Raw genomic sequence first — 27,283 nt, forward strand, 5'->3', positions numbered from 1 at the left:
CAAGTAAGCTATATAGACAAAGTAGTACAGATTTCACTCTCCTTGGTTTCATATGGAAATTGTGCACTCTCTTGTCTCAAAAAACCTAATAATTTCAATCTAAACATTTCTGTTACATCATGGTATTAGTCTACTTAAAGCTACAGGAAATAGAGTGTTAATTCTTTCTTGAGCTTTTTAAAAGCTCAGTGAAATCCAAACTGATGTTATCAATTATGTTATCACCTCCCCACAGTTTCAAATGCTTTGCTTTCCATTTTCTAGGCATCTTGACTTATTAAAAGAAATTGTGCATGTTATTGTGGTTGTTCAACAACTTTTCTAAAAATCTAACATAAGCTGATTTCCAACATCTGACACAAAATGCTGACATAATTCAAATACTCTCATGAAAGGAGAAACAGTATGAAAATCAATTTTTATTACTTCTCAAATATAAATCAAGAATTTCTGCATTTCTTTATCCACTGCAAATGATCTCCCCTGTTGTCAGTCCCAGCATTTTACATAGTTATAATGGATTATGCTTAATCACTACAACAAAATAAAATCAATTTTTGAGAGTTAAAAAGAAGAATGAAACAAAATCAGTTACGAGATCCAATGTGGTTCCACATTCCTTGCAGAGTACCCCAGAGAACATACCAACTTTGCTGTCTTATCAGCCTTAGACTCATTCATGAGTTGTATCCATTCTACGGTTTTTATCTTTTTGCACTTCTTAGCCCTCCTAAGGATATTACATTTCTTGACTCAAGCATTCATAGTGCCACGGGGCTACTCCCAAACACATGGCAAGTAGTGGTACCTCTAGTCAGACTGCGGTACCCTTGCTCATGGCAGATACTATCTTTCTGCACAAGTGTACAGAGACATTCCTCTGCCAAACAGTAACCCATGGCCTCGTGCCAGACACGGACTGAAGTGCAAGAACTAATACACCAAGCCTTTTGCAAGAAATCTAACTGTAGGCCAGTATTCCCTGCCAGCCCAGTCCTCCTCTTTCTTGGGTCATCCAAGTGCCTTCCACTAGGTAACTAATTTAATGTCAATGGATAATAGACAATAAAGCAATCAAAATGCAAATCGGAGCCAGAATTTTCCCTTTTAAATATGTTACAACAAAGAACCTCCCAGTGCGTATAAGAACAGACCTAAATAGTACTGCATAGTAGTTGCTGTAGGCCTTGGTAGAAGAATAAAACACTTTCGAAGTCTGAGCTCTAAGTCAGATTGCCAGATGCAACAACTGATGAAAACACAGCAGACAGAACCTCAGGTAGGCCAATCACCTGCTTTAAATGTCAGCTCTGCATCACAGTCAGTGTGAGCCGGGCACTGAGTTTCTATACATTAGGTACATTGTATGAAGAACCTTTGTTGCACAATTAGCCAGCCACAGCATGAATGCTGGTGGTTGCTTTGTGATGTGACATTAAGCTCCAGCCTGATACTTTTTTTGTTTGTTTGTTTTGGTGAGTTTTTTTTTGGTTTGGGTCTTTTTTTTGTTGTTGTTCTTTTGTTGTTAGTGGTGGAGGTGATTTTTTTAAATGCTTCTGGTTAGAAAGATATTTGATTTATTAATCCTGGAAATCTCACTAATAAATCCAGTCCTGTTTTCAGCCTACAGGGATGATATTGTCTTTGCAAAGTGCAAAGCTTCAAACAAAAACCTAAGATTTTTTTTTCCTGCAAGCACCGTAAGTCCCAGTTAACTAAAACAAATGCAATAGAAACTCAGGCCTTGAGTAAGTCGGCATGTTTAATACACAACTTTTGCCTGCAGTAGAAGCTGAAAAAGCAACCTGTAAAATTAGGAAGTGACTAACAACCCAATGGGTTTCAATACATAATAAGGCTAACCAGCACTTTTCCCCAACAAGATGCTTTGTTTTGGTCCTTATAGGACAAAGTCTCTAACAAGTAGTATGCTGGTGGTCAGTTAAAAATGAAATAACTGCAGACTACCAAAGATTTCTATGTTTCTGTCAGTGTAAAACCCTCAAGCATACTCCCTTCATCCAGAACATCCAAGATTTTAATTCACAAATCTTGATGGGTATAACTGAGTAAAAGAGAAAGCATGTAATTTTATCATCATGGTTTCTGTACAATTTGCTAGAAGGCCTCGTATACATTCATATGCATCTTGTTTATTTTAGAATTACTTAATTTCAACATTTATATTCCTCTAATAGCAGTTGTAAAATCCCACTTTCTTCCAATGCTTATGTAACACAGTTGTACCAGTTCCACTTCTGGAAAACAATTTGGTTTTGCTTAACACACTGCCGTTATCTTCATCTTCTACTACAGGTTGGAACGAGTCAGCCAGGGGAACTCCTGGAAGCAAAAAAATAAAAACAAAACACCAAAACAAAACCCAGAATAAAAAACATATTAGAATGGACAAACAGTAAGAGGAACAGGACACAAATATGTATTAAGTACCAGATAGAATCCACAGGAAATAAAGACTGCTCAAAAACATTCTATCCCTTTTTGTCAGGAATGGAAAAGAACACACACAAGCTCTGGAAACATTAATTAAAGACTGTATGCATTAATAATAGTCAAAGGAAAAAAATAAAAACAAACCAAAAATACAAGGAAAGCAGATGGCACAGTGTAAAAGCACCCATTCTACTATCTCCCAAATCTAAAGACAGTCATTCTGCCTTCTCTGCATTTCAAGTGATACTTCCTGAGGATTTCAGAGGCTTGCCCACATCAAGCTTACAGAAAAAGAAATGAAAACAGATACGTACCTGTTTCTTTCTGTCAGACTGTGGATCAATCATTACATTTATAAGAGAAGGTGTTTGCTTGTCAGTGATGCTTGCTTTCAGAGCATTTTGCAATTCTTCTGGCGTTTTAACAAAGTATCCTTTACCTCCAAAGGCAGACATAATTTCCTCATAGTGTGAATTTGGCAGGAGAGAAACAGGAGGTACACTGTAACAAAATGGAAAACCTCTGATTAATGACGGGGAAGAACTGCCAGACTGACCAATTTAATTACTTCAGCACTGATTTTAAAGTGTAAGCTCCTTATTGTGCTGGCCTGATGAATTCTTTTGGGCTGCAAGAGCTATGTTTCCTATACCACTTAAGCTATGCTTATAGGGTAGCATACTCATTGTCATCTTCTGAATACATTCCTAAGCAAAGATCTAGCCTAGTTCTCTTGGTACGGAGATATCAGTTCCAGAAGCAGAACCCCAGTATAAAATTTTGGAAATTACGATGATTTTGGAGGTTACGCCACTATGAACTCTGTACCGCATGGCCTGAACTGCTGGAGGAAATTGAGACAACTAATAGTCATCTCTCTGCTGCACTGTTGTGTACACAATAGTCCAGAATTAGGTTGGTTGCTTGGTTTTGGTATCTGGTTTCTATTTACATGAACTTAGCCTAGGACTAAGTTCACTTTATGTAAAATTTCAATCTGGATCACAAAGCATTAAAAGTAAAGAGAATGACCATTTTGGTCACTTCTTCCTTAATTAACAGGACATACTTTGAAGCTGCTCACCATGTAGCAGGATCTCCAAACTTTAACATCTCCTTCCAGGCATCTGCATCCAAACCAGTGTAAATCCCATTGTTGTTTACTATGATAATCAGGATTGGCAAGTTGTATCTACAAAAAGATGCATTAGGAAAAATTGTGAAATACTTGCACCTTTCTGTAACACCTTAAAAAGTGTTACTTTTCTTTAAAAGGATAATAAATTAAATAAATAAAGAAATCAATCACTTGCCCCCCAAACCATGATCTGCTCATCACTAGTAACACATTATGTCACAACAGCATAAAAACAACCATGTATATTTTTTGGCTTGTTTTCATGTGCTTTTAAGAGTACCCAATCTAACAGCAGCATCCTTGGCTTTCTAGTTAAATTGATCCTGGTAACATATGAAGAGGATCTTCTCGAGCAAAAAACACTTACCTGCAAATAGTCTCCAGCTCCATCCCAGAAAATCCAAAAGCACTATCTCCCTCTATGCAGATGACTCGCTTTCCAGGTGTTTGGTCTTTAGTTACCATTGCAGCTGCTATAGCAAAACCTAGTCCAACTCCCATCGTTCCAAAAGTACCTGCATCAAGCCTGAAGGGGAGAATACAGAATTACTACCCCTTTATTTCTACTCAAACTCTTAAGTTAATCCGTGGTGACTTATCTTTACTTTTAATAATTTGCCATATATGATTGAAACATTGCTTCATAAACAATTGGTACAAAGAGATACCAAATGTATAGAGTATTACATTCAGTCAAACATTTGATAAGACTGCAGAAGTTTTAAGTGATATTAACATACTGGAACTCTAATTAAAATTAAGAACTCTTATACACTAGTTGTACCACAATAAAGAACTATTCTTGTATGCTTTTAGCTTGCATAGTAACAATATTTCAAAAACATTCAATTACCGTACAGATAGGCAGACTACATGAAATCTTTCTATATTTAATTCCTTGAAAATATAACTAGAAGTCTGAAAGCCATTGGTTAAATACTGCTGTTCAAATTTTAGTCTTCTGTTCAACTTCTGAAATCAAATTGAAAGCTGTAATTAAGTTAGATCATTTCAGCCAGAAGCACATAATGGATACAAAAGTACATAAAGAACTAGATTATTCTAGGGTTAACTTTTAAATCTGCTTTCAGATACATGCAACACAATCTGAAAAGACAACCATTAACATTACTGTGCCCTTACTTTAAGTAAGGGGGGGGAAAATGCAAACTCTTGCCCCAGCTTTACTAGAAGTAGGGGGTTTTTGGTTGGTTGGTTGTTTTTTGTTTACAAAGAAGTATTTAGGTTCATTTAGGACTTCAGTGCTACTTTCACAAGAAGGCACAAGCTTCGGTCAGATCAGAAGTTTCACCTCACCAGACAGAACTCACTTTTTCCCCTTATTCAAGAAACAGAACTTAATTCCTACTTACATTAAAACTACACTACACATAATGATTAAAGGGACATACCAACACTTCCAAATTTGAGTGCCTACATTTTAGGCATGCAGGTTTACATGAAAGTGTGCCCAATATATAATTAGATTTTCAAAATGAGTTGATTCTTCTTAAGTTTTCCCTGTTTTTAAGTGTGTTTCAAAGACAAACCTCTTCATATGAATTATTTTCAACATGAGAATTGCAACAACTGTTTTTATTTTAAATCAATATTTACCACAGACTCTGAACACAGAAATAAACATCTATATCAGGGAATTCAACACGATGCTCCTCACTCACTTTCCACAAATGAGTGAGAAACTATCACCATTCTGTTGCAGAGCACACAGACAAGTCACAGAGAATTGTTAAAACCTACGACAGGACATCAGTGTATGAGTGGAAAATAGTGCCTTAACCCCTCTCCCAACATACTAAACTTTTATATTTTATTTAGAACCTTTAAAAAGGATTACAAAAATTCTGGATCATCATACTTCTCAGCTAAATGAAAATATTTATGCATAGATCTGGCCTGTTGAGTCAGCGCAACAAAGAAAATACCACACCTTTGACGGGGATAGTAATTTGGAAGCATAGTTCGTCCAATGTCCATGGTGTTTGCTCCCTCACTTACTAAGATGCAGTCCTTGGGTATCAGTTCTCTGATGTGATGAAAGACTGTGTAATAGTTCATAGGCAGGGATTTCTGTAATGCTAATCCCTTAAAAATAAGAGATATTAGTAACTCCTATGCATAGAATTCATAATAAGGTGCAGAACTGAGACATGATAGAAATAAAAATACAGTCTCCTAGGTAAGGCTTAATATTTGGTCTTCCATGTGCTACATCAAGACCATTCCTTCTGTATCTGATCCTGGTGATACAACGTATTTATCAGAGGCTCGGTCAGCTCAGCAAGTCTTGGATGGCCTACCATTAACAGGAAGCTATTAAAACTCATGTTTAACCTGACAGGCATGTGAAATTTTTCTGCACATTGGTTTGACTATTGACAACCCTAAGTGAGCTGTCATCTGTGTGCTGGGAGGCAGTTCAAAAGCATGATCTGCTAGAATTAATTTATTTCAGATCCCAATCTCGGAAACATGCATCTGAACTTGCAGAATATGAGTTGCAGAAAGTTAGGCATATGCCAGGCATCTGCGGCCTTTTGGCCTTAATAGCTACTTGCTTTTAATGTAAGATTATAATGCCATTAGCACTGCTAAACAGCACAACCACAGAAGAAAACTAAGAATGTATCTTCATGTAAGTTAGCCTCCACTTGGGAATACTTGGAGTACCTGCCCATTGCTTAGAAGTCACTATACATAATACAGCAGCTCTGGCTGTGGTCTTCTACTACTAGCTTCAAGAACCCAATCCCAAAGTTCAACGACTTCCACACAGTTTGAATTTAGACAAAACCTAGCATATTTAACTTACAATTAAATATTAAGACTTAGCTTACAATTCATAAGCCTGACAAGAGTGAGCCTGTACCGGAATGGTATAAATTTTCAAAGTCTGAGTGACATGATTGTCAGAAGTAATTGAGGAGCTTAGATATAGACCAGTGACAAAACTGACTATGCATCAGTACCTGTTAAGGCAAGAAACCTCTTCTTTTCTTTAATATAACACTACCTTTGATCTTTCCTCGTTGTTCATTATTTTCTCTCTTAGCCTCTTCCACCACTCTGAATTAGGAGGATATTTCCATGGTCTTTTGCTTAATTCTTCTAAGAGCTAGAACAACATTGAAACGTTGCAGAGACTTCTTTCAACATATTAAAAAAAACCAAACATATCACGAGCGTCAAGAATAATGTTATCAAAAAAGATCCCAGAACAATCACAGTAACACTAATCAGAACCTTTAACATTTAATTTGGGAAGAGACTGGATGCACAGCATGAATATGTTGCCTGAAAAAACAGTTTTCCTGGAACAGTTGTTTTTTTTTTTTTTCCTTTTTTAAACTGGTAACTTACTTTATATAAATCAGAGGAAATTAAGGTCAAAACAAAAGGACATCTGACATTACATTACCTGCTTAGTCACAGCATTTATGTCACCTAATAAAATTGCAGCTGGCCTCACATTATTCCCCAGCTCTTCTGCACAAATATCAATCTGTATTTCAAAAAGAAAGACCACCATTAACTCAAAGATATTAAAGAGAATCTTTTTTAGTTCAAGTGAGGAACATTGTCTAACAATGTCTTCATACATTGTTCTGTCTGTACAGATAACTTCTTCTTTCATTGAAATGAAATCAGGAAATGCTTTATTCAAAGTAAAATCCTATGGTACATACCCATATAAATAAAGGTCTATATCCTTAAAATTTACTGCTTGCTTCTTTTGAACTCTTACACACAGTATAGAACTTTATTAGAACATTAAGGAGAAGGTGGTAGTGATTTTAGTGACAATTATATGAGAACTAAAAATCTAGGCTTAGGTATAGCCTTAAAATCTACACAAATCAGTCATTTCTTTGCTCAAAAAAAATTTATATATGTTACTTGGCAGTAAGAATTTGGCTACTGTGAAGAAACCAAAAAGTAAATAGCGACCAATGAAGAAACTTCCCCACATTTTTTATCAGTGATGTATGAGACCTCTAAGGTTACGAGGAATACCAATTTATGACCAGGTCACACAGATTATGAACTGAAATAATATTTTAATAGTAACCCCTGACAGTGAAAAAAATTACTTTAAGTGAGACAAAAAAAAATTTCTTTACATTCTTTAGATAAGGGAAACATAAAAGATGCATTATTTCATAAGTCAAAAGGAAGTCTAACTTAAAAATTTATGTTACTCTTCTGGAAAAGATGCAAACTTTGGAAGCTGAGGTTATGTTCCAGATCAGTGAAGGCAGGCCAGTCAGCACACTGAATCAACTACTACTCTTCGATCACAGACTCCAATGGAGGAAATTTTAAGGACATAAACAGTTGAATGACTTGTCTTTCTAAGAGCTGGCACGTTGCCAAATACATTAATTAGTTACATAGTTTTTCTTCCTCTTTCCTATTAACATTTCTGAGTGACCAAGCTCTTATAATGACTGACTCTGGATCTGAAAGTAATTCAATTTCAAAAAAATCCAGCTGAGAAAGCAGTCAAACAGTATGAAAAGTTTTACAGTGTCAAGACAATTTGCTTTCAATCATGGACATTCCAGTGCTCCAAAGACCACACAATATCATGAGTCTAATCCTGTATTAAGTCAACTACATAGAAGCTTCTGCCTTCCTCATTACAACAGCACCAAGTCCTTGATAGCTGGAACAATGCTGTAACCATTTTTCGAAAAAATAAGGGGGTAAAAACCTCCCACAATTAAAGATATCAGAACTATTTCTGGAGAACTATCACAACTATATGCACTGTACTGCACTGCCCATAGGGCAGTATTTGCCACATGAAGTACACTACTGAAATAGTTTACAATAATTGCTCCAGGCAATGCTAGAACACAGAGGACTTCCTTCAAGTGATAATGAATTTCCTACTTACCTGAATAACCTTTACATCATGTCGAAACCTTGGTGGAAGACCAAAATGTAAAATCCAATTCAACCTTGCACCAAGCAAGATGATAACATCAGCATGCTGTAATGCCCTAATAAAGGGAAATAAGAGAACCAGATAAGGAAGAATTATTATTAAATTTAATAGTGTTTTCAAAATCAGAAGTAGTCTTAACCACCACAGCAAACCCCAGAATACACATATAACCTTTCCTTCCTCTAAGCTGCTTGCTTAGCCCCAAAACCCTGTATCCTTTTACACAGCCAATCATCAAGCCACTCGTGAGATTAGGAACTCGAGAAGAAAATTAATTACTGTTTACCTAATACACTCTGTTTGGGAAAGGAATCGTTACACTAGGAGACTAACAAGATGTTATAATGATGCTGAGGTTAAAGCAAGACTCACTACGGTGATAATGGCAACAGAGGGTGCCAAAATTGAGATTGTTATGGATCCCTCAGTTTAGACTCCTGTTCGTTTACCTTTCAGCTGGGTAGACAATATTTGATATATTCTTTTATTCTCCATTTTTCTTAAGAGCATGCTTAACAGCGACAAAGCTAAGATGCTCAACAATGGACAATATTTTAATCTCAACGTATATAAATGCTCCATCTGCAAGCTGACTCTGGTCATATTCACACCTAGTATGGTTCTTAAATAGTTCATTCACATTCATCTTCCCAAAAGCCAAAAAGAGCTCTTACAAGTTACTTAAAGCATAGTCCTTCAGTGTAGTTTGAAATACCTTATTTTTCTTTTTAAATAAACTGCACTTTAGTGACAGCGTATTGCAAACACCATGCAGAGACAGCAGATACCAAAACTTCAGCTGCAATGTGTGCATCTCAAGCTTCTGTTTATGGTGTTAAAAAAAAAAGCTAGTAGTTTGCCTAGTGCACTAAGTTAAATGTTTAACATAAACTGTTTACCAGTTTCACTTTAGGTTATCAAATACACACTAACAACATTGACAAATCTACTTGCCATAGGTTTCACAGTTACAGATTATTAGCTCTCAGATAAAGAATCTTCCTGGCCAGCATTCTAAGCATTGTCAAAAGTGATCCACCTAAATCTGTTGTCTCTTTCCAAGCAAGATCTTCAGTGCTCTAAAATGAGGCACAAAATATGGTTGAAAATTTTTTGTTGTATGCATTTTGTCTTCCCTGACATCTGTAGACCACCACAATTCCTAGTTGTTTCTCAGATGTTAGGATTAGAAGCCTTCTTTATATTTACGTTGATCTTGCTGCAGCTACACAATTTGGATGGTTATCGGGAACTACTCCTTTTGCCATTGGTGTAGGCAAAAAAGGCAGTCCACAAAGGTCCACCAACTTTCTGATGTTGTTTTCAGCATGTGAATAAGCAGCACCTGAATGAAATGAAAGAGACTGCTTAATACTACAGAAACCTACTGTATTCACTTGAATTTCAATTAACCTGACTACATTAGTGGCAGAAAGAGTACTATTTCGCATTACAAAAGCTGCCTGTTATTTTTCATTCTGGACAACTCAAAACATAAAATGCCAAACTACAGGTATTTGAGTTCAAATTTCCCATATTTTTGACAAAAGCTTTTTTTTTTTTTTTTTTAAGGTTTAAGATTTCAGCTGAACTATTTAGCTATTTCTGTGAAGCAGGGCAGGGAAAAATATGAGATTTTGTATATCTAAAATGACAATTTTGGGTGGGTGAAGTTCTGTACTATGGGGCAGAGACTTCTGCAGCAGTAACAGGAGATAACCTTAGTGTTGCATCATGTCATTTTTTTGCTTGCCCCTTGCATGCCACTGTATCACATGCTCCGTAACAATCTGCCCAAATAGGTTTTTAATGAAAAAAAGAGAAGCTCAAGGAGGACCGTGTGAAGAAATGGGTTTGTGCATGTGTTTACCATGATACTACCTTCAGTAAAAGCCTGCTGAAACAAAGTTGCCCAGGCAATCTAGAATAACTGACTGGTCCCTGTGCAATGACTTAAGTCCATGAGCCTTAAATCCTGAAGAATAAACTTCTATATTTCTTCAAAAAATTCTGCTAACAACAACATATAGCAGAAAGTCCAGTTACATTTGTTAAGTAGATTTGAAGAAAACACAGTATTTCTCAATTGTTGACATCAACAAAACGCATATCTACATATTTGAGTATTCTACCTTTTCAGATTCAAAGAACACCCTTTTGTTCATGTGTATCAAGCCAGAGAGAGGGAAAAAACCTCTCCTGATCTACTTTCTGTCTACTATTTCACTACCTAATCAATGATAAGGTCCATCTCATCTCAATCATTTTACTCCCTCGTTAAAGATAAAACCTCTCTCTAAGACATAGATTGTTCCCCGGTCTGCAGGAAAACGGTCTGGGTGAAACAAGTTGATTTTTTCAAATTCTGTTCCTAGCAGACCTATATCTTCAACAGAAATGACACTGCAGTGACTGACATTCCACAAGGAGGGACAAAATAAGTGAACCACCACAGAGAATAATTATCCTCTAGCTTAGGGACACCTCTATTTCAGGAATGAAATACACTAGCAGAGTACAATGGAAAGTCTGTAAAACAGCAGTAATGGCAGCACCTGCTGTGTTGCTTCATGTCCTTACACAGGTAGGCTGACACTTTCAGTAAGTCCATATGGAAAAATGATCTTTGGTTACTCCGATTCTTGCCATATATGCCAGAGCATCAGAGAAAGAATGTCATTTCTGTATTCTGACAGAATTCGTTTGGAATTTTGACAGTGATCCCTTGGTATTGGCTCTATGCTTAAAACAATGGTTATCTGTTTTTTTTTCTACTTAAACCTGTATTTTACCAATTGACTTTTCTCTTAACCTAGATGAAAAAGACAACAGTTACACAACAGAATACAGATATTCTAAAAACACAGCAGATTTTAATATCAAATTTTGAAGAAGTTTGTTTGGGGTGTTTTGGTTGTTTTGTTTTTTTAATAAAATGAGAGAGAGATGGCTAATACTTATGAGGAAAAGAAATCACTTTGGTCATTGTTCTTGTCCCAAACTTGTACAGCTCAAAGCATGCTACCTTTGCCGATGATTAGCAGAGGCTGCTTGGAACGAGCAATCACAGATGCTGCTTCGGATACAGCAGAGTGTTCAGCTGTGCTAATGGGAGGTGGCAGGCAGCATTCCACATACCTGGAAGTCAAGCAAAACAAGAGGCTCTTAAAAAAATTCAAAACAAGAAGTGCTGAAAGATAAAACCTATTGTTTGGCATAAAACTGCAGTTGCTGCACACCATGTTACTCAGCGCATTTATCAGAACAGGATACATTTTTTAAAACAGGTTTTGAAGTTTTTCTTGCACGTTTCTTTAATCTAATCGGTAGTGTTGTTCCAGAGATTTACAATGTGACATCATTGTACTACCATTATATGAATTCATTCATTTTTCCAGATTTCATTACAAACTATAATCTGTATGACATGTTATGATGCAATGTTACGCTTCGAGGCTGAATTTTTAGTATCATTTCAGCCTTGTGGCAAATTATTTAATCTCTTGTTCTTGTTATCATCTTCTTGTTTGTACTGGTTTCAGAAAAGAAAATAAAAAAGTAACTTAAAACTAAAATTTATTTTATTCAGTGACTTGGAAAACAATGGATATAATCTTTACGCACTTGACAGAGCTCTTATTCACCTGAAGATTCACAAAATCCCCAGGTATGTCAATATAGCACGAACCCGGACGACCATATATGCTGGATCTTACAGCCTAGAAAAGAGATAAACACAGTTTTAACGACTTTTTGAAAGGATTTTAAAAAAAATTTATATGTAAAAACCAAAGCCCTTCAGCAGACAGAGAAGGAATATGCTGTTTCATATTGCTGAACCACCACAGGGAAAGCTCCCATGGATTGATTTTATCAAAACTTGAATTTATTGATATGCTATTTACATTTTCCACTATATAACATCTGAAGCCTTTCAGCAGATGCACAGTATTGGACTCTAAATTCTTTGTTTAATTTACTATGAGACAACTGCATTATCAACAATTGTATTTGGAAATATTAAACTTTCATGCAGAATTCTATTTAAAGTAACACAAGCAGAGGAAAATCAAGACAACAAATGTCTCCATTTTCTACTACTTTTGATTCCTGTTCTATTACAGGTAGATGCTCTGCTGAATTTGCACTTCTGGAAACAGTATCATTGTATGCAGAATTTACGCTGACATGGCTAAAGCATTGCTACAGCAGGAGGAAGAGACTTTTGTAACCCTTTCTGAAGTGTTGAGATAAAGATGTGTTTTCTCTCGCTCTCTCAAAACACTCATCAAACCAACAACCAACCCCCAAACCAACCACCCTCACCCCTCCAAATCTTCACATAATAAGAGTGGTAAAAGAGCTGAAGTTCATAGTATTGCATTTCTAGTTCTTGCACCTCTCCCTAAAGGCATTTCTTTCATAAAAATCTTTCCAGCTCTGACTGAAGCTAAGAAAAAATGCTGCAGAGATCAGTAAGCATCAGATTGGACCAGAATTTATTTCTAACCTGTTCCATGGCACAGTTCATAGGAAAAACCTCCCTGTCCCTCAATCAACCACGACCTAACATCTGCAGGATCAAACTATTTACGGTAACAGCTACACAAAAAATAAACCCTCAAAGCTTATACAGTAGGAGACGGTTACTCAATGTTCTGTTGCTAATTTAGTATTTTTTCATACCTTTTCAATAACAGCAGGAATAACTTCTAGGCTGCTTGGGCGGACAGTTAGTTTGTTGTACAGCCTACCAGCTTCAACCTGAATAAAAGCACATAACCATTATATTTATTTATCAAAGTGACTGTCTCCTTTCCATCTCATTTCAACATGAATAAAATGGAAAAACAGCCAAATAGAAAGCAACAAGTTGAAAACTCCCCCACAAAAATACAGTTGGTGGAAACTGTCAAAGCCATACTCATTCCACTGAGCACTTAAGTATTTTTTCCAGAAAGTGGTGCTGCTTCTTTTCTTGGAAACTTTATTATTCTTTCTTCTATCTCAGAACAGACAGACAAAACCAGTTATACCAGCTGAGAACCTAAAACAGCATGAATTCTAACATGACTGTGGACAAAGACAATCCAAATAATCTGCTGTATTTACGCAGTGTCAATATTAAACCAGTAGATGGAGCAAATCAACAGCATTATAAAATCTGTTAGGAAATGTTAGTGTTTGGGATTGTTATTCTTACACTAAAGAAGAAACAACACCGATTAACTCTAATCTTTTTGTACAAAGTTGTATGTCTGCATACCTGTGGGAATTCTTGGAATGCTCCCATAGTTTCCTGATTTCTGTCTGAAGAGCCTCCAATAACAATCAAAGGCCTAGAAAAGTATAAAAAAAACCAAAAACCACAATCTTAAGCATACATATATATTTTATAACTGCTATCACATCTGTAAACTCTCCCGATGATCAAATCCTACTGCTCTTGGGATATTGTGCACCTTCAGCATCCACAGATCTCAACAGGAATAGAAAGTGACCAGCACTATACAGAAGTGGATTCTAAATACCATCATGTCAAGCCGGCAGACTTCCTGGCAGCTTTTGGGTCACTAGTTTTAGGACAGTCTGACTGTATTAAGTGATCCACATCTAGCACAAAAATTCTAAACCCACGTCATATTGCTAGCAGTTTTCATTAAAGTTTGATAACTTTGGTGACAAGATGGTTTGAGAGGAATGACAACAGCTAATCTAAAAAGTATTAAGAAATTTGTTCATAAGAAGCATTGTAACATGCACAAACACTAGAACTAAGAAACACAGTAAGAAACAATCTTTTCAGAAAGATTAGATTTTCTTCAAATACAATTTGGAACACCGCAGAAATTAGCTGAGTAGCTGACAGCACTTCTCCCTTTCTTTCTTTTTTCTAACCCCCCCCCCTCCCCAAAACACCAAAACAAAACCCCAAAAAACAAAGAACAAAGAGAAGAACAAAAAATTAACATGCCTACAAGTGGTCCTGTTCTTAAATTAGTTCATAGCTATGTGAGAAAGGCAGCATTAGTTTACAATATGGGTTATACATTCCACAGGTACACATTTTTATTATAATTTCCACAAAATACAATAAATTATTGTCCTACAGTGAATGAAAAATATGGCCTTTTATTCAGTTTGTAGGTCAAACTCAAACTCCTTAAAATGCTAAATGCTGACTTAAGAGAAAGCTGTCTTATTAATCTGCTCATTCATCCACACTAAATTGAAATATTGGGTCAATAGCTTTTGTTTTTTCTCCTAAACAATTTCTCTTCAGATACAGTCTTTCCTTAGACTGCATTTATCTATACAAGGTATTAAGCTGAAACATTTACAACGCACTCAATGCATAACGCTAAATTTCATCACACATAAAATTTGGGGGCATGTGTATCCATCTAGATCCAAGCTGGATAATCAGGCCATTTCTCTGCCACAAATCAAAAATCTCACTTCTAATCCCCTGAAACGGTGAGATGAGAACTTCAGGGTATATCACACCTCCATGAAAACTCTTTATGGAAAACCCATTTGGTGTATACTCTAGATATTTTACTTTGCTGATTCGCTCCCCTCAACAAAATGATTATGACTATCCATATATAATCCATCTGTTTCACAGTGACAAACCCTGTGTTCCTTTCACTTATCTTTTTCAAATTATTTAAATGTTTCAATAAACAAAATAACTGCTAGTTCCCAATACTGAAATATAACAAAGAGAATGCTCTACTCTTAAGCAAGCCAACTCCAACAGCTATAACTTGAGAAGATTTGGTTCTGCTTTGAAAGTTTACATAATTGTAAGCAAAAGAAGTTTTTCTCCCAATGAAATCATCATACTGTACTACTGTCACAATAACACAGACATTTTTAAGAGCTGTGCTTATTACTGCACATAGTTTAAGTCAAAAACATCAGCAAGGCAGGAATAAACATTGACTATAATTAAACTAATCAGAATAGCAAGCATTATGTACTTGCAGGAGAAGAATTTTAGTAAACTGAAAAAAATGTCAACTGCAACTTTATGTAAAGAGCATGGTATTTCACCATGCTGCTGTACACTGAAATCTTAAAACTATTGCAAATTCTTCTTTGGAACCTATTCTCACAGCCAAACTGAAATACAAAAACTTTTGACCAGAATGAGCAGGAGCAAAGGCTACAGTACTGTAGGTATTTTTTAACATGAAATAACAAAAAGTTTTACCCTTGGGAACGCAGTTTACCAAGGCCTAACTAGCTACCTTGATGGCTAGATTTACACATCCAAAAGCTCACTGTGACAAGCGTCCAGGGTAAACCAAAGGCTCTTCTACTTAGACAACCTGTGCTCAGGCAATACAATTTAAAAGCACAACTGGTAGCAAATTGTGCTTTCAGACTGCTTGAATTTCTTTCAAGTGGATACAGAAGATGTTTCTTTCACCTGGAAGAGACTGAAACAGAGCAGAATCAGAAGAACGGGTCTCCAGGTGGAGAACTCAGACCGAGCTTTAAGGACTATCACTTAGTCTGAGTTATTCAAAGTCAGAACCAGCAGGGCCAGTTCAACCATTAGCTTACTTCTGTGAGAAATGAGCCAAAGCTGAGCCTTTGTAGCACTTTAACATTGTCAGGTGTAATGCCATGGAATCTCATGACACCTGGGAGACACCAATGAGGGCTAACCTTGCCCTACAAATTGGTCTCCTCATGCCACTTCCTTGCAGGGGATGGTAGAGAGTAGAAGACTTGATACCTTGTTGCTACAAAAAGGGGAAGACCTCTTCAACTTCTGCTCCCAGCTGCATAATCTACTCTCTCCCTCACCTAGGTGCTTGATGCTTGCCTGACCGCTGACTGGGACAACTTAGATCACTTATGTAACATGATAATATTTACTTATTTTTGCTGGGTTGTCTTTTTGACAGAATAATGAACTAAATGTGATTGTTGGGGCAGACAGGTGCCAGAGCTGTCAAGAGGGCAAGAAGCGGGAGTAAATGGCCAGGAGAAAGGTGCGGAGATGATAAGTGCCTATGTCCCTTTTTGTGGCAGACTGTGTTAGATCGGCGTAACCAAACCCCTCAATGTATATTGTATTTTCCTCTCCTTTCCTTGGGCTACTCCTGCTCTTCCTTTGCAACACTCCTCCGTAGTGCCTGCCCAAGTATTCATGTTGCTGTCTCGTGAAACAGGCCAGAAAGCTGATCAGTTAACTCAACAGAAAAAACCTTAGTCTTCCTCTCCAAACCATAGTACCCTTTCTTACAACGGTAACGCCAGCCAAAAGTAAAAGCAAAAGCATGTCTGGGATTCTCAAACACTCAATGGAGGTGCCTGCTAATGAAGGAGCCAAGGAAAATCAGTTTAATTAGGCTAAATTTAGGGTTTCTGAATGCTTCCTTCTCTCCTTTTGGCACATGGCAGGCAAAAGGCAAGCCTGATGTGATCAACAGAAAAAAAATCACTGGCCAACACTGACATTTGGTCAGTGAAAACCAGTCTTCTTATTATATTGTCATATATTCTGCCAAACTAGATAAGTCATTCCCTTCACCTTTTGCCAAGAGTACAGGTTTATGCAAGATCAAGTCAGGTAAACAGATCTTATCTCAGACAAAACTCAGTTTGTGAGAAAATAGAAACATCTCCTGCAAATCCATAAGCAAGTGCCATGAATGCTTCTTTCTTATAACCAGATCCATGACTGTTCAAAAGCAAGGTTTTCATATGACCCTTTTTTTAATCTAAAGACACATAAGGACAGCAAAACTTTAGTCAATAACTCATTTTAAAAGAAAAAACAATTTGAACACTAGAGGTCTTTTTTCAAAGTGTCAGACTTATTTGTTAGCATTCCAATTATCAACCTTCCCTTGTCTTTCAGCCACTGCTAATCCAATGCTCCAGATCACGTGTGCTTAGTATTACCAGAACATCTACCCAAAATACCTCTTACAGCTTTCTGAACAGCTTTCAGTGGCAGACCAGCTAAAGTTGCCATGTCTCAGTGAAGGCCTGTGGGTGTAAATGCTATCGCTCTGTACATCATTTAATTCAATACTTAATTACTGCTCTAAATGTCTGTGTGGGAAGCAAATATGGATTTTAACAATGCAGTTGTCAGTCTGTTCACATATGAAATACAGTAATTCAAAGGCAACGTGGATCTAAATTTAGAAAAACCCTCTAAGACTCTCCACAATCAATAAAGCATTACAGGCTGAATATTGACTTCATTTTCAAATGTATCCATATAATCAGGTATACTGATAGATTTTCCAATATCTGCATACTGGGGTAGGACAAAAAGGAGAATTGTATCATGAGAACACAAAAAATGCAACTAAATTACTTTTAGGGTTGATAAATGAAGAATTCCCTTCTCATTACTCACAAGAAAGAAAAAAATCCTATACTAAATACTGCAGAGCTCAACATCTGCAACAAATAACAGCAAACAATTGTTAGAATTTTAGAGGGAAAATGTAGTTAAATTACCAGCAGTTCACGGTTGCATTTGCCATCCCACCAAGAGCATGTAAAAAACCTGGACCGGATACTACAAGACATACTCCAGGTCTAGAGAAAAACAAACAAAAAAAGGAGATAGAAAAGGAAAGTGAGCACAGGGAACACCAAATTAATCACGATCAAAAATTAATATTTTACATTTCAGCATCTTACTAAAGCTTTACTCATGATCAAAATGCATGAATGGCAAGGGCTTTGTATAAAGGACTAAAGAGAGACATGAGAATCAGAAATCATTTAGCTGTATCAACCCAATTGAAAAAACAAGTGAACAGTTGTTAAGTGCCACCCACACAGAGGTCTGCAACATAGGCAGGCTCATGATAACACAGCTCCTTACTTCTTTTATTGCATTTACTCCATCATCTAGCATTTATATGGAATTTGGTAAGGCACTTATGTTTGCAGTTTTCTCAGCTCCACTTTAGCACTAGATATCAATGAAGAAAGCTCACAAAGGAAAAAGTGCACCTGATTCAAGAAAAATTTTATTATAGTTTAATTCGGGCAGAGGCACTTGTATTGCAGGTGATGAGAAAAAAAATGACAATTCTTAACTACTGAGCATTCTTTAGTAGCTTTACAGACTCTTTACATATCAGGAAAAAAAATCAGCTTACTACCAGAGGATTATTCAAAGGAAGAAAAACTACAAAACGGTATAACACAGGTGTCATGCTTTCAGACAGAATAAGGAATGATCACCTGCATCATCAGGTCTGCCATTGTGAGCAAGCAGACACCAGGTGTTTACTTTAGAAAAGGATCCATAGGATACTCAAGAAGCACATCTCACAAGTCACAGAATGCTTCCCATTAAGAGCAAAATGCAGCAGAAAAGAGGAAAAGCCAGTATTTTGTGTCAGAAGCAGCACACGGGAGACTGGAAGGCATATGATCAGTCTCTGTATTGATAGGGTATTTGTTGAATAATACACCCAGATGATGAGATTAAGGTATAGATTAAGGTGGACTAAGGTATAGTCCACCAAGTTGCAACAAACAACGGTGGCGTGATTTCTGCCCCTCATACCAATGGTGTTAAACTACTATTCAGAAATTACAAGAGAAAAAATAAAGTCATATGATGGACAATATTATCTGAGCTTAAGCACTTCCTTGTTCCTGCCGTGATCATAGCAATAGAAATATTGATAACTGTTATTAACAGTTATTTTAAAATTAATGTTCCATTTTAACTGCCCTACATCTGCATACACTAAAAACACTCAGCTCCAAACCAGAAAAACATTCCTAGCTTCTAACTGTTGAGTTCAACACAGTTCATATTATATTATTGTAAATATTTATAAGTACAAAACGTACCTGCCAGTCAAATATCCAACAGCAGATGCAGCATAACAGGCCTATTGAAGACATTGGAGTTAATAATATAGTTATTATATATATATTTCATGATATCTTGTACAAAACTTTCAACAAAAACACCGAAAATAAGCAGATACAGATTTTGCCCTGATCATTAGAACCTAAATATAAGCAGAAGCACCTCTTCACCCCCCCATTATAAGGTGCGTTCATGAAGGCATATGTGAAGAATCTGAAAACTTGTCTCCATGTTTCAGGCTTCTGTTGTTCCAGGGTATTACACTGGGAATATTTATGATTTAAATACCAATAAAAGGACAACATAAAAGAAAAATCCCATAACCAAGGAAGCAAAATGAACAAAACAGTGTAAGAAACTTCTGTCTTCTAGACTGACATGGAAGAGGGATTTACAAGAAAAAGGCAATGAACAGAAATCCAGTGGTTACTGGGATGACTCATCATATTTCAGAAATTAAGCAAAAGGTTGAAATCACACTCTGCAGAGATTCATTAGAGGATCGGGGACTGTCTTTTACAAGCTGAGCTGCTGTACTTCTCATTCCATTTCTGGTATCACACTTAGCTTTAACTACTTTGACATTTTAAAGAAAAATTGCATTTTGAATAATTTTCACAAAAGTAATGCCTACAACTGTTAACATAGCGTAGCAGCAGTATTATTACGGAGTATGTTCTTATGGTATTCCTGTAATAATATTAAATATTCAGATATAAAGTTCACCTGGTAACAAGATGAGATCACATAGAAACAAAAGCTTATGGGTGACCTGAGAACTGCAAAGGATTCACACATGTGACATTGCCAACTCCCTCTCTCACATTCTCATGCTTTTGTCTTGAATTCAGCAAGTTCTAACACTTAATGGAAAAAAAGTCATTTTGCAAACAAAAAAAAAAAAGGAAAGTAAGCTCCTGGCCTTATAGCCTGCATCTTTCATTTTGAAATAGAGTTGGGATTTTGTTTCTTAGTTTTATTTGAGTACTATTGTGGTAAGAAGAATAAGTAACACAAAAGCTCCTTCTAAATGTTTACAAAGCTACTAAACATTTTCCTCAAACCTATGAATAATTCTAGGTAACAAAGCATGTTAGCAATGTCAGCTTAAATGAGTGAAAACACAGACTTCTTATAAGCTTTTACACAGACGGAGAAACTGTCTTTAATATCCTCATGCTCCTACAGATACAGACCAACTGTTTGAGAAAAATGTGGGGCTTAGTAGAGGAATAATAAGCTGCCCTTATTTTCTTTGCAGCATTAGCATAGGGAATTGTTGACAAAAAAGTACATTGACAAGAAAAATCTCTTTCTACTTTTCTTAAGCCTCTGACATGGAGAAGAAAAATGTCACTAATATTCCAGTATTAGATAACAATTTGATGACACATCTGTATGCAAAAGTTTAGAAATATTTGGAGTAGGTGTTATTAAAAATCTTGTTAATGGAGCTCAAAGCATGGTGTGGAGTTTCCATGGCAATCATTTTTTTAGATCTGAGTGGCAAAACAAAGCAGCACATAGAATTTGGGTTCATGTACAGTCATTGCCATTAAAACTCTTACTGCATCATTCTGCAAGAAAGCAAGATGACTAAATCTTATCTGTATTTAGAGGAGACGGGATTGTAAATAATTTTGAAGGTATACTTCTTTTGTATAAGATTTTTTTGTGCATGTGGGAACAGTAAGAAAGAAAACCTATTTTACTTATGAACCTTGCACCCCCACCACTCAAATATAAGAAATGGCACTTATGTTACAGTCACAACACAGTTGATCAGCTGAAACCAGATCCTTATTTTCCTCACATAGGCAAGAAGGACGTAGGCATATAAAATGCCAATGACCACCAAACCCTCAATCAATGCTAGGAAGAGACGTAGGCGGTCCAGATGCAGGCACTGAACTCAAAGTTTGCAACCACCCATGAGTTCGAACTGCAGCCAAAACAGAGGCCTATTGCTCCCATCCAAGTAGAAGGACATTAAGCAGGGTTTAAATAAATTAGTCTGTCTTCAACTCAAAACATAAGCAAACTAATACAACTTAGCTAGTAAACAACAGTTAAGCATTTTTGTACCCAGTAGCCCAGTTAAAATAGTATTGCCACGCCTAGGCGCAGGCCTGAAGCCCTTATGTTAACCTTACCTAATGCTAAATGTTCCTGCAGGGCTTGTGATGAACTTGTTACGAGAACTTGCTGTATGAACCTGAGCTTGGAACATGATGTCTTTTGTTATGGCATACAACTTAAAGTGCAGGCCTTGAAAATATGGAGACAGGTTTAAAGCAGCAGTCCCAGAATAACAAGCAACTTGCTGATGGCCAATTACTGGTCATTGGAAAAATGTAACTTTGAGATCTGGTAAGACACTGCTTTTGCTTTAGGAAAAGCAGCAATGGCTAAGCAATGGAGGAAAAAAAAAACCCAACTAACAGATGCACAACAGGATAAGGCACCCGTCTTGGCCTGGGAAAGTAACACCCATTCAGCACCGCACCGGCCACAGTCCAGGCATGGAGGCGAAGGGTTAAAATCTGTTCAGAGACCAAAACATCTTATAAAAAGAGATCTTGAATTACAGGACGGAGAAAAAAGACATCCACTTTGGTTCTACCTACCCTTATTGAAGGATTCTCGAGTCTGACTCCCTTGACAGCTAGCACCATCCGTGCTAACTATGCTGTACCAGCTCCAACATATTATATACTCATGACTAACTTAATATTATCAAGAACAGACTGCTTTGAATATGGAGTGTTAATGATTATGAAAGATTAAGACCTAAACATTAGCAATGTGTGTTGTTAATGAATAACAATCTAGCAAAGGTTTTTGTTTGAAGTTTAAAACTGACCTGGGTTATCAGCCTTATAAACAATCACAGCAATCTCTAATTACCCAGGGACAGATACACAAAACACACGCCCATATTGAGTTGCAGCACTACTATTCAATGTTCAAGGGGCATACAGGACACGGGTTAAACTGCTTCTAGCAAACTTATGCCATGTTACAGGCCACAGGAGATTAGCTAATGGATATGGGTAGTACTACTTAGCTTTTAACTTCATGCTTTAACCTGGTCTTTCTAGTCAAACAGTTTATTCTGCAGTTTTATGGGCTTTTACTACAGCTGGCCCAGAAATGAGGCAGAAACTCAACCCCTGGAAAAAACCCTTGTTTTCCATATACCTCTGATCGTATATGGCTGCCTTCACCAATAAAGGAAGCAGTTGTATACACATCCTCCACAGCCAGACCACACAGCTAATAAACTTAGACAATTAAAACTATGACACTTGTAAATATTAAGTGTATCTCAAATATACTGTGTATAACTTTTAACCCTCTCCTCTGCCAAGCAATTACTCTACATCTTCACTGAGGACAAAGAACAAAACAAAACCCACTACAAGATATATCTTTTTTTCATCCTTTTCCACTCCCCAAAGAGAAGAAACCCTGACATTTTGATGTTAAAACAAGTCTTTATGTTATTGTTATCCCCCTAAGAAAAAGTATCTCACCATTTACACAGTAGAAAGTTTCTCATCTTCTTCACTCTAACAGAAAAGAGTTCAGTAAAGAGTGAAAAATAGGACAGCATCTCATTTGGCAGTGCAAAGTAATCTTCTCTGTTAATTACAGGCACAAGAGGAAATTAATTTTAATCATGTCAATAATCAAAGCTAAAACTAGAATACTTGCTAAATGGCCTACAGGCATGTAAAGACTGTGTTGAATTCCCAGTCCTTCAAAGGACTCAAATACACCTTTTAAACATATTTGTGTATGCTTGCCTCTCTCACATGTTACAGATTTTCCATAGAGATATGCATTCCTCTGTAAGTTCTCACATTCCAACATAAGGATGTAAGGATTAGACAGCAAAAGGATACAGCTCGTGACCACTTGATTTAGGAGAACTACTATTATAATACTTTAGTGACATCTGGGACAATCCACAAAAGCTATGAACTACATGGTGGAAAAAGAACACTGCTGCAAAATATGGGCACCTAAATACTGTGCAGGTCCAGAATATTAATAGGAGTTCCTTGTAAAAATGGTAAAATTCTAATTAATAGTGTTCATAAAAAGACAGAATCCATAAACAAGTTAACCACACGAGAAAAATCTCCTGATAAGATAATAAACAAACAAAATATTTATTTTGGAATTTATGTGGAAAATTGACAAATGTGGTAGAGCAACTCTGAGTACGGAAAGCTAATGGTCCGTTTGCTAGCAGTCTAATATAGAGTCAGCTTGTGTAGCAATCCTTGAAATTGAGGTATAAGTCTAAGGTTATTATATTCAACTTCAAACCACTTAAGAAACTAGTGAATGCTTAAAGAGTTACTACTGGGGAAAACCAAACAAATCGAGAACTAGTGGCATACCACCAAAATGCTAACAAGCTTGAGTCTAATTTCTGATACCTAGACAATGAAGCTGAAATATATACAATTAAGACTAAATGTATGTTCACACTTAATTTTGAGCATTCAGAAGCATTATAACTTTCTATGGTTTGCCATTTGGTGAGCTCTTAAAGCACAGTAAGGAAAAGAAGATACTACAATTATTGAAAATAGTCAGGACAAGTTTATCACCAGGAAAACTTTCCTCTTTGGGCACTGCAATAACAGAACAGGATGTTAAAAACATCTGAGGGAGAAGTATCTTGGAAACTCTACAGAAAGCTACAGAAAAACAAAAAACCTAGATGAGCCTCCTCAAAAAGTGGCAGATATAATCTGACAATGTATTACTTGAAGGAGACAAAATTGATCATTTTTTCTTTCTCCAGTACAATGCTTTGTTCAAATTCTTTTTGTCCCTGTTTTCATTCTGTCTTCTCTCCCTTATTGGAGAAAGGCATCTGAAAATGAAAAAAAAAATATGCAAATCCCTTATGAGAAAAGGAAGGAGCACTCAAAAATGGAAGGGGGAAAAAGAAAACCCAACACAATCCGCCAATGCTCTCCCTTACTCTAGAATGATAATAAACACTTCTCTCTACAGGTTCTTTAAAAGAATGTGCGGAGACCACATTCTTCCTGGTAAGAAAAGGTAAATTAGATTTCATTCCGTTGTAAAACAGTTAAAAGAAAGAATTGGTCCTACTACAGAGACATACTTACGGCTTGTTCATTTCTCATTCCTACATATTTTATTCCAACTGCTTGGGCTGCAATCGCGATTTCAGTGACTGGAATACCAACAATACCAAACATGTATTCAATATTCTAAAAAGAAAAGCGTTAGAAGAAATCAGAATTGTTTCCAAAAGATAGTTTTAATAAACATGCGAAACAGTCATACTAACTATCCAGGCAGTCTAAAAGTAAATCATAACAATGTATATATTCACATAAAAGTTCACAGGCCACTGTGGGCACGTATACAATGCCAGCTGATGTTTGCAGCTCAGTCCTCTGTAGTTGTTCCACTGCTTGTAGGCCTCCAAAATCCAGTTCTTCCACAACCGTTCAGCTCAACGTCTCGGTCAAGTTGCTTTTTTAACTGACCACTTTGTACTTTGGGATACCTCTGCTATATCACCTTCCTGTTTCAGTATGTCAACTCTGACTCTTCCAAAAATTCCTTATATTGTTACATGTTCTTATGCTTTCAGAGACAACTAACAGAAAAAAGGCCTGGTACCATGCCCAAGAAATTTATAGATTAAAAGACTATGCTTGTTTTTGTTACCACTGAACTACCTTTTCATGTATCACAGACCAAACGGAAAGTCTTTTGTTAAGACTGGTGTCAGTTCTGCACTGCCTCAAGTTTAGAGACAGCACTGAGATTTCATAATTGTAGAGGTGGAGCTGCCATAGGCAAAGCTGCAGATAGCAGCCAGTAGTGCTTGACGGTAACGGAGGCAACGGGCGAGCTCGGGGAAGGTGCAAGCTCGGAAGAAGGAAGAAATAAGCGTAGGACTGGGGGAAGCCGCAAAGGGGTCACCACCTCACACCTGCCCACGGCGGCACAGGGACCTGGCGGGGCCAGGCCCGGGCCCGCTCCCTGGGCTGCTGCGGCGGCACCTCCCTCCTTCCCACAGGGCCAGCCCTTCTCGCCCGCTGTGCCCGCCCCCGGGACGACGGCAGCTGCGCCCACGGTGAGTCAGGCCGCGCAGGCTCGCTTCTCTCCAGCCCCGCGGGCATCCATGGCCCGGGTCGGGCCGGCCGCCCCCCGCGCCGCGGGAAGTGTCCCCGCCCACTCGCCGTAGGGAAGCTGCTCGCCGGTGCTCCCCCCCCACACCCGCGCTCTTACTTGAGCCTTGAGGGACTCAGCGATGAGCTGGGCCCCGCTGACAGCCTCCCCCTCCGCACCGCTCCCGGAGGCCATTTTCGCTACCGCCCGACCCCAGCACAGGCCGAGGCCGCCCACCGAGGAAGCAGACGGAACAGGACCCCCAGGCCGAAGGTCGGGTGCAGCTGACTGGCACGCCGCCGGCCAATGAGGCAGCGGAGGGGGCGGGCCCGATAGCCGCGGTGTCCACATCTGACCCCGTTGGCAGGCTCGGAGAAGCCTTCTATTGGCTAGAGCGGGCAGCCAGTCAGAGGCCGGGAGGTGCCTTGCTTTCTGTCCTCCTCTAAGCCGCCGTAGGCCCGTGGCGGCGCCTATCGCCGAGCAGCCACCAGGGGGCAGGAGAGTGAGGCGGCGCAGCGTGAGGCTCGTGGCGCGGTGGCGCGCGGGGCCTGGCCGTTAAGCGGCGGCGCTAAGCGCTGGGGCGGCGCGTGGCTCAGCGGTTGGAAATGTACGGGCCTGCCCGGCTCTTGTGGGGAGCCGAGCGATCGGCCTCAAACCGGGGGAGGCGGGAGCGGGTGGTCGGGTTCCCCGCCCGGCCCAGGCTCCCCTAAGGCCGCGCTTGGCGTGTGACAGCTCGACCTCGAAGGCCTGTGAGAGCTGAAGGGCGAAACTGCGTTTGTAACCAGGGCGGTCGCCTCCGCGGTGTAACACGACAGCTTTGTGGAGACGGGGCCGGAGGTTGCTACCACAGAGCGGGGCAAAGTCCAGGGTAGTTTTAGATGAAGGTACCCGACGCCAGCATTCATGGGGAGAAGCAGGAGGGTGGTGCGAGGTGCTTTTCCAGAATCCTCACCGAAGGATGGTGCACCACTGTTCTACCTGTCGCTGCCCATCCTGGCCAGACTAAGCTTGTAGCAGTCCGAGAAGTGACACAGTTGATAATAACCTCTGCCCCACCCTCTGGCTTGTCGGGTGTGCTGCCATCTTGAATTGTTTGAGCTGAACCGCTAATAATGGGAGCATTCAATTCGTCCTCACTCTGTCAATAACTTAGCATAACTTAGCACTTTTAATTACAAGACAAAGCGTATTTCAAGAATCCTGTGAAATGTATATGACGTTTTGTAAAACGTTATGTTAGAATGGGAAACTTTTTTTAAAAGTCGATTGCACCCTGGATAAAAGCCTGAAAACTAGAGCAAGGTCATATAATACATTGCATACAGAATAAACATTTTTCAGGAAAGGAAATGCAAGGGACTTGTTTTGATTGAGCTCTGATTGCATTGCTAAAGAAACCTTCCTAAAACCTGTACAGTAAAATACTGTATTAAAATATAGTGCAGCATATAAAAGCAGTAAACACAAGGGATCAGTGGAAAAAAACTTGAATATCACTGTATTTTTAAATCTCTGTAGGGGCCATTGTGTAATATATTCTATATATTACAGTGACAGCAACATCACGATTCCCAGATGTCACTCAATGTGAAAAAGAGTTTTACTTATTTTTTCATCACAAATCTAATATTTTGCCAAGTAGTTATTAGTGTTTATGTTACTATAGCTT

At 38.1% G+C, this 27,283-nt stretch overlaps 1 protein-coding gene across 1 annotated transcript; it reads right to left on the minus strand.

The window, feature by feature from the left end:
- Positions 1–412: 412 nt before the first annotated feature.
- Positions 413–25,813, minus strand: HACL1 (2-hydroxyacyl-CoA lyase 1). The gene is made up of 17 exons (XM_082479396.1): positions 25,735–25,813; positions 24,597–24,701; positions 19,419–19,459; positions 18,060–18,140; positions 13,831–13,903; positions 13,251–13,328; positions 12,189–12,283; positions 11,590–11,702; positions 9,774–9,909; positions 8,514–8,619; positions 7,032–7,115; positions 6,627–6,728; positions 5,544–5,698; positions 3,960–4,118; positions 3,539–3,646; positions 2,769–2,955; positions 413–2,343 (listed from the first exon to the last, which is right to left on the minus strand). The coding sequence occupies exons 1-17, from the start codon at positions 25,807–25,809 to the stop codon at positions 2,311–2,313; spliced, it is 1,731 nt and encodes a 576-aa protein (XP_082335522.1). The 5' UTR covers positions 25,810–25,813; the 3' UTR covers positions 413–2,310.
- Between the last annotated feature and the right edge of the window lie 1,470 nt (positions 25,814–27,283).

Source organism: Vanellus vanellus (genome assembly GCF_965231255.1).
Source record: "Vanellus vanellus genome assembly, chromosome: 2".
Classification (NCBI taxonomy): domain Eukaryota; kingdom Metazoa; phylum Chordata; class Aves; order Charadriiformes; family Charadriidae; genus Vanellus; species Vanellus vanellus.

What these genes read in the sequence shown, in the direction of transcription:
- HACL1 (XM_082479396.1), bottom strand. Translation starts at nt 25,809, where the DNA reads ATGGCCTCCGGGAGCGGTGCGGAGGGGGAGGCTGTCAGCGGGGCCCAG. An exon ending in TTCCTGCTGTTATTGAAAAG is followed by an intron (nt 12,284 to 13,250) that starts GTATGAAAAAAT and finishes TCTCTTTTCTAG; the next exon opens with GCTGTAAGATCCAGCATATA. An exon ending in TAAATGCTGTGACTAAGCAG is followed by an intron (nt 6,729 to 7,031) that starts GTAATGTAATGT and finishes ATGTTGTTCTAG; the next exon opens with CTCTTAGAAGAATTAAGCAA.